Source organism: Eurytemora carolleeae, unplaced genomic scaffold, assembly GCF_000591075.1.
Source record: "Eurytemora carolleeae unplaced genomic scaffold, Eaff_2.0 scaffold695, whole genome shotgun sequence".
In the NCBI taxonomy this organism is placed as follows: domain Eukaryota; kingdom Metazoa; phylum Arthropoda; class Copepoda; order Calanoida; family Temoridae; genus Eurytemora; species Eurytemora carolleeae.
In genome coordinates, this window is record NW_019396891.1 from 25360 (window position 1) to 34276 (window position 8917).

The 8917-nt window shown below is 32.4% G+C and overlaps 1 protein-coding gene across 1 annotated transcript in view; it reads right to left on the reverse strand.

The window, feature by feature from the left end:
* Nucleotides 1–8399, reverse strand: part of LOC111709821 (uncharacterized) — a gene marked incomplete in the record, with an annotated part of 9910 nt that extends 1511 nt beyond the window's left edge. The window contains 7 exon segments of the mRNA XM_023483737.1: nucleotides 1186–1232; nucleotides 1921–2009; nucleotides 2651–2696; nucleotides 4062–4139; nucleotides 5468–5511; nucleotides 6601–6674; nucleotides 8281–8399. Of these exon segments, the coding sequence (XP_023339505.1) occupies nucleotides 1186–1232; nucleotides 1921–2009; nucleotides 2651–2696; nucleotides 4062–4139; nucleotides 5468–5511; nucleotides 6601–6667 (371 nt within the window).
* Nucleotides 8400–8917: the final 518 nt, after the last annotated feature.

The following is an 8917-nucleotide window of genomic DNA, read 5'->3' on the forward strand; positions in this document are numbered from 1 at the left end:
AAACAGACTGGTAAAATACAAGACAGCTTTCAGTACAATCAGAAACAGCTTTGTAAAATACAAGACAGCTTTCAGTACAATCAGTAAACAGCTTGGTAAAATACAAGACAGCTTTCAGTTCATTCAGTAAACAGACTGGTAAAATACAAGACAGCTTTCAGTACATTCAGCAAACAGACTGGTAAGAGACAAGACAGCTTTCAGTACAATTAGTAAACAGCTTGGTAAAATACAGGACAGCTTTCAGTACAATCAGAAACAGCTTTGTAAAATACAAGACAGCTTTCAGTACAATCAGTAAACAGCTTGGTAAAATACAAGACAGCTTTGAGTACATTCAGTAAACAGACTGGTAAAATACAAGACAGCTTTCAGTACAATCAGAAACAGCTTTGTAAAATACAAGACAGCTTTCAGTACACTCAGGAAACAGACTGGTAAAATACAAGACAGCTTTCAGTACAATCAGTAAACTGCTTGGTAAAATAAAAGACAGCTTTCAGTACAATCAGAAACAGCTTTGTAAAATACAAGACAGCTTTCAGTACAATCAGTAAACAGCTTGGTAAAATACAAGACAGCTTTCAGTACAATCAGAAACAGCTTTGTAAAATACAAGACAGCTTTCAGTACAATCAGTAAACAGCTTGGTAAAATACAAGACAGCTTTCAGTACACTCAGAAAACAGACTGGTAAAATACAAGACAGCTTTGAAACATTCAGTAAACAACAGTAAATAGACTGGTAAAATACACGACAGCTTTAGTCCATTCAGTAAACAGATTGGGAAAATACGCGACAGCTTTAGTCAATTTAGTAAACAGATTGGGAAAAATTATTATTTTTACCATCAATATGAATGATGTTAAAATCATTATTAGTTCTAGTTTTTTTTTAATATTATTCTTAGGAATTACTGTTATTCTTATTGTTCATCATATAGTGAAACCCATAAAACTGTGGAATAGAGAGACGACATTTAACCAATCTGTATTTTATGTTAGCGTAAAGCAAATAGCTACACTAATTACCAATAGCTTAAAAATTAAAAAAATTCGGTAGATTGATCTTTGTATCCTGTTTCCTTGGATTTTCTACAGTTCTAACTATAATCTAAAAGTCGTTTTTCTGTTGCACAGTGTTTAGGTCTCACTGTAGTAGTGCAGTTCATAGTTGTAACTCACTCATCTCTTTTTAAAAGGAAGAAGTCCTCAGCATCACAGCTACAGGTCTAAAATATAATCAAAATCTTTAAATGTGAAAGTGTCGATAAAAGATAAAAATTAAAATTTCACAAAGAAAAAATCATTTCCAGATTTTCTGACATGGGTTTGATAAATCATTGAATAGCGAACCCACAATCTTCTTGGATTTAACCTTGAAGGGACTACCGACATTATTTCAAGTAAATTATAGCCCCCCCCCCAACGTTGAGGAACAATGAGATAGATAACGTCATTTTACTACTTAGAGAGTGTTGAAATCTGAAAATTTCATTGTTTGCTTCTGCTGCTATATCCACGTGTCAACTCTCTCTAGTAAATTTTCAATTTAAAAAAAAAGAATATATCATACATATTTGATGAGAATAAGGCTAAAGGGTACTCTATGTACTCTATGTACTCTATGTACTCTATGTACTCTATGTACTCTATGTACTCTATGTAGTACTCTATGTACTCTATGAATTGGCGACTCACTTGAATTAATAAACAGTCCTTCAGACAAAATTCTTGTTTAAGGACAGAGTTTCAAAACATTTGTTTTTCTATTTCTATTTCTACTTTACCCAAAATAATACCCGGAGGGAGGAGGGTTTAATTCATGCCATTTCACACAGTAGGAATATGGTTAAGATATAGGCTTAATATTCACATGATGTTTAGCAAATATATGTATAAATGTTTAAGTATAGTTACAGGTCCACAATTGATACAGCAGGCTTCAGGGAGAGAATTTTTCTTTACATATGTCACATTCACACTGTCAAACGCAAACTTGTTCCAATCTAAACATAAAACCTGGATCTTGGGCCGAATTCAAAGAGTTTGAGCCGCGTCTCAAACATGGTTGGTTCCACTTGAAATTGTGTTCAGTTTTTTGCAAGGAGAATTGAATAGAAGGAGGGGGCGATAATTTACGCTTCGCAGGAAGTAAAAGAAATCTTCTTACACGATAGTATTCTGATACAAATTAGTGATTCCAGATTTTTTTCAAAAACTTTTTTCCATTAAATTTCTTACATAGATTCATTAACAGTGAGAGCCAGAAAACAGTGAAATAGGAAGACGACATTAGCGTAATAATAAAGTGCTTAATTGAAGTTTAAAAGTCATCTTCCTTTCTGGTTCCCACTGTATGTACAGTACACTGTACACTGTACAGTTCTAGGAGTTGTCATTTTTGTCATTATTTTCTGTAAACCTTCGAATTGGTTAAAAGTGTTCTCTATCTGTAGAATACACAACTTCAAAAAAAGAAGCATATTTCGATGTTTTTTAACAGACAAATTTTACCAATAGATTACAAAGTAATTGAAAAGGCAATTATTACAAAATTTGTAAAATTAAATACTCTTCTCTGTGTTTTAATAAAGTATTTTCTTTGTTAAGTTAATTTGAGGGTTTGATAAGAATAATTTTAACTTACAATCAAACCCTGGCTGGGAGTTGATACCACAGCAGTGAAAATCCACCTAAACGAGCAAGTAATTCAAAAATACATATTCTTGATTAGTTCTAGAACTTGCAAACTAGGCAATCATGAAAGGAAGTCACAAAAAAAAAATATTTTCTTTTCAAAATTTGCCGAACATGATGGATGCAGGATGAGGCGCGAACAACAAAAAGAAATGTCAAAAAATGTCAAAATATTTTCAGCTGATACATATCATCTACATTTACATAGGATTTTGTCAAAATTTTAAAGTTAAAAACATATTTTGAATTTCTGAAGCAAATAATATTCAGGATTTTGTCTTCTAAACTAAAGGGGTGTAGAAAAACACGTGTTTTGCAGATTTAAAATTTGTATTTCTAGGGATGCACATAAACGTTCAAGTAAGATCAAACTGCAAGATTTAAGTCGGTATAACGGTTTCAATGGTATTGTATTGTGGACATAACATTGTTTAAATAAAGTGTTACCCACAAAGTATGAAATTTCGGAGACAAATGTACGGAAATTAATTAATTTGAACTGCCTACCCTACCACCGGTTTAAATTTGAATCACAGATTCAAATCATTTCTTAATCTTTAACTTTGAATCAGTGGTTCAAATTTCAACCGGCAGTAGGTAGTTAAGCGACGTAGCTCAAATTCATCAAATTCGGTCTCCGGTCTCCATGTAATATGTATATCATAGTAAACTCCTAATATTTATGATAGTACGCCATTAGAAGACTGCATTCAAGGCCGCGAAGACTTGATTTAAACTTAAAGTCGTAATATTTTACATCTCTTTACATGATACACTTTTACCCTTTGAGGGTAACCCTGCAAGTACAGGTTGTTCCAATAAAAATGGAAATTTAGTTACGGATTCAAGATCGTCTTTGTTAGGAATTAGCATTGGTTTGGTATACCTGAGCTTAAAGGTCATAATATTATTAAGTCTGCTAGAGTTTATTTTATTAAAACGGTACGTGGCTGTAAAGATGTGTCTGTATTGGCTCTGCAAGATAAACAGTGAAGACGGACTGCAAGTTTACTTTGTTTGTATTCAGTAATTTTCTTGTTTTACTTAGAACAACCGTATATGCAGTCAAAACATAAACAAACAAATTGTAAACATAGCAGACGAAAATATTACAGATTCAAAAATTCAAATTCAAATTCAAAAAAAATTCAATTCCCGCGTCTATTAGGACTCTTAGGACACCAGAAATTCAAAAATTAAAAATAAAACAACAATGTATGTTTTTATGCTCGACAATTCTCTTGTTGAAGAAGTATTGATTAAACACAAATATACGTTGAATTCATAATTTCAATTAAACGATTTAGCGCACTGTTAAAATTCATAAACTACATGAGTCGCAAAATCTGGGATCGGTTTACCTGAATTTTATCAAAATCTTGCATTTTCTTCCAATCATTTGCTTGGATAGCTGTTACAATATGGGTGTCCATTTTATCCTAAAGAATATCAATAATAAATTTCAATATTTCATTTTCAACATGATAACATAAATAGCAGACATTGCTTTTTCTTTCAATATAAAATACCACTAAACGATTTTATAATTAATAAGAATGGATTTGTGCCCTGGGCTGGGACCAGATTTAATAAATAGAAAAAGTAGTTGAACCACGTGCCACCGGCTCAACCAATTTTTTTGTTCAGCTGAAGAAATGTGGTTCAATTAAGTCTGAATAGTTCAACTACTTCTTATATTCATTAAATCTGGTCATTTTTAGCAAAACATTTCAACTAAAACTGTTACAAATTCAACATTCAGATTACCCATATGAATTAATAAAATTATTCTGCACTTATATTTTTTTATAACTTTAAGTCATACAATAATTGCTTAAAGGGAGTGTTCGCGAAAAATGAAAGGGGGTATAGGCTTAATGCGATAAAAAAGCGCTTTTGATTGCTACTAATCTTACTTCTATCTGTTGCGTCTATAAGGAGAAACTTGTTTAAGACGTCTCATACCGAATAACTTAGCGCCCATACAAATTCAGAAAATTACAACATACGACTTAGACCGTAAAAAATCCATTTAATTTCAAACAAATCATTCAGATAGTACAACAGGGATAGTCATCGATTATCTTTCGCCACATTTGTATATAGTTTATATTTTATAATATTTTATTTTTTTAGAAAACGTTTTAACTGATTTCGAAAAATGTGAGTGGTCCGCGGCATTCTTAGATAGTTGCGCAAGCCGCAAGAGAAATAATCAAATTCAAAACAAATTAATTAAAAAATATTATAAAATATAAACTATATACAAATGTGGCGAAAGATAATCGATGACTATAGGTTGTAATATCTGAATGATTTGTTTGAAATTAAATTGATTTTTTACGGTCTAAGTAGTATGTTGCAATTTTCTCAATTTGTATGGCCGCTAAGTTATTCGGTATGAGACGTCTTTAACAATTTTCTCCTTATAGACGCAACAGATAGAAGTAAGATTAGTAGCGATCAAAAGCGCTTTTATATCGCATTAAGCCTATACCCCCTTTCATTTTTCGCGAACACTCCCTTTAAAGAATAAGAAGTCTCCCTCCCAAGGCTCTCTGGAAGTAAGGAGAAGAAGTGATGCATATGTTACAACAAAAGAAAATACAAGCTTTATTAAGCTATAGCTTGCTCAGATATACAACAACAGTACCCATCAAACTGTGGAATGTTGAAGAAAGCACACTACACATATAAAAAATTACAACTTGAGTCTTACAGACGAGTGTTCATATTTCACAATTTTATGGGTCCTACTGTATCTTACATATTGTTCTGTTATTCCCTTTCTGATCTCAGAAGTCACTTTTCCTATAGTAGTAAAGTCACGTGGTTTTTAATTCAATCAATCATGGTTTTCTTTCCAGAAGAATTATTAAATTTGAAATGAAGTCATTGGATAATGATCATTAAATCCTTTCAAACTTGAAAATATTTTGACCAGGAATTGTAATCTCTGATTGGATCTAATTCTTAAAGGGACTGATGACATAACTTCAAGTGGCCGTTCAATTGAAGAGTTACATGTCTGTTTCACTACAATACCAGGCAAACCTCTATTCAATATCGTCGGGTATTTTATCTTAAAATGTGTTTAATCTTAAACAATTTCCTAAAAAACTGAACTGTTGAGATATAAACCCGACCTGCTAAGGAATAAAACCGACCTGATAACCTATTAAGGTCTATCAACGAACTGCCAAGGAATAAAACCGACTTGCTAAGGAATAAAACCGACCTGCTAAGGATTAAAACCGACCTGATAAGGTATAAAACCAACCTACTAAGATCTATAACCGACCTGCTAAGGAATAAAACCGACTTCCTAATATATAAAACCGACCTGCTTAGGTATAAAAACTGCGCAGCTAAGGTATAAAACCGACCTGCTAAGGTATAAAAATTATATGCTAAGGTATGAAACCAACCTGCTAAGGTATAAAACCGACCTGTCAAGGTAATAAAATCGAACCGCTAAGAAAATAAAACAGATCAGTTAAGTAATAAAACCGACCTGCTAAGTAATAAAACAAAAGTATGACCGCCCGCTAAGCTATAAACAGACCTGATTAGGTATAAAAACAACCTGCTAAGTCAAGAAACCGACCAATTAAGGTGTAAAACTCAATTGAGAAGGTATAAAATCGACCTGGTAATGTATTGCATTGACCTTCTCAGGTATAAAACTGATCTGCTAAGGTTTGCCGATATGCCAAGGTCTATAAACCGACCTGCTAAGTTATTGAAACCAACCTGCTAAGGACTAAAACTGACATGCTAAGGTAAAAAAACCGAACTGCTAAGGTAGATCACCGACCTGCTAAAGAATAAAACTGACATGCTAAGGTAAAAACAGACCTGCTAAGGTAGACCACCGACCTGCTAAGGTATAATACTGACCTGCCAGATAAATGTTTACGAGTTGTGGTATTATAATGAGGAGAATGGAAGCTGTAAAAATCCTCATACCAGTACTAAATAATAAGTTTATATAATAAAGCTCTTCGCTACATTTATATAATAACATGTAATTGCTATTGCTGGCCAAACGGCTTAACCAAATTGGCTGAAATTTTTTCAGGGATAACACAGGCTAAAAAATTGATTTTTTGTTCAAGATAAAAATGTTAAAAAAATTATTCAACAGGCGACGTCGGCCATTTTAGCTAGTAATAAAAAATAAATTATGAAATCTCTGTTTTTAATATTAATAATATTAAATAGATTTTTTTTACAGGATGTTAGAATCTGTTATAATTATGAATATCATAATAACAAATTGTGAAAAGGGTGTTAAATCCACACGTTTTGAAAGACATCATGGCTTTTGGAGATTTTGACGCCATACATGTGATTTATTTCAAATTTATCAAGTTTGTAAATTTAAATATTCTTAAAGAATGTCATTTTTTTTAGCTTACTTCATGTAAGATGTGCGTATATTTATCTTTTTATAATCATGAAAAGTCCCAGATTGTAATTGTGTTATTTTCTACTGAAAACTGAAAAAGCCGGAGAAATTTGAAATTTCGCGCGCAATTAAAGAAGAGAACTCTTAATGGTCGGAATCTGCAGTGGGTCTATAAATAAGAGGGTAAAATAGTGGATTAAGCAGAAATCAAAAGTGTCCACAGTGAATATTCAGATTTAGCAATAGTTATTAAGTGTATCTATAAATTCTAAATTTTCAGCTCTGAAGTCAAAACTTATGTTTTGTGAATCTCAAGACAACCTTTTTTTAACAATATTTTTTTATATAAAAATTTTTGTTTTCACAAAATTTTAAAAAGAATGCAGAGGCAAGCATTGATTTCCATCCTCTTCGATGTTCCTGGTGGTCACCCGCGTGCGCATGCGAAGGGATAACTATGATCAAGAATTTATTCTCAAAATTAAAAGTGTTTACATTGGATATGGAGATCAAGCGTTCAAGATTAATAACAATGAACGAGAAAATATCAGTTACCACAATTACAAATTAAAACCCTTAGCGACATTTCTACAGTTTAAGAGAGCCGGAAAAAAAGACAATTTTCTGGTTTTTACTGTGTGTAAGAAAAATATTTTAAAACTAGCAATTGGACACCCAGCGTTGCCCAGGGTACCCATGCTCATGATTAAAAATCTCATTACAAAGCCAAGAACATTACTGTGGTTCTCCTGAGTTCCCCAATCAAAATGTTAGGCAAATCGGTCCAGGTTTAGGATCGGAGATATACAAACAAACAAACAGAGTTTACTACTTCTATATATAAATTTGGCTTGTCTGCCTGGGTGTCTGTCTGTTTGTATCCAATAAACGTCAAAACGACTGAACCGATCGGGCCCAAATTTTTTGTGGGACATCACGTGACCACAGGGAAGGTTTATGAATGATAAAAATTTAAAAATATGTTTTTTAAGGTTTTTAATTTTGTAAAAAATTTAAATTCTTGAAACTCCACGATTTTTTAAAAAATCCGCGAAATTTGTTCTTCTTTGTTTTAAAATGTATACAAAAAAAACATGTTCACAATTTAAATAGAAGATGGGCGCGAAGCGCCCTAAAAGCCTAGTTTTATATATAATATATATAGATACCAATTTCTGAAGATGAGAGAGAGAATGCCGAAGAAAGAAATGAGGATAAGAAAAATACCCAGGCTGAGTGTAACAATAGGGTAGTAGTAGAACCTGAAGAAACAACCATAATGGACTTTAAGTGTAATTTCAAGTGACCCTTCATGCAAAGATGGCAATGCCCAATTTACAACGATGTCATTAAAAACTTTTTCTGATCTAGAAAGAATTTATTATCCATGATTTGGTTTCTTTAAACTGTTTATTTTAATTTGCGGTTTCTCAGCGAAAGTAACTTGCACATTCCTTGCTTTCAAAAAGCAATGGAGAAAATTATAGTAATGAATACTTTTCTAGTCAGAAAAAAAAAACAATTATTTTCTCCACATTTTTGCTCAAATAAATGTTCCAAATCCAAGGGGACTGTTGTGAACTTGTGAATCGTGCAATAAAATCTTTGCTTGGAGAGTCACTTGAAATTACGCTTATGCAGTCTCTTATGCAAGGATTAAATGAAAGGAAAGTTATTTCAGAGGTGTACGCATCTTTTGTACTGAACACAAGACGGATGTCGAAGCCTAACATGGGATCCATCTTTCACATAAATAATCAATGAAATATTCTGGTCATAGGAAACTATTATGTGAATTATCAAAAT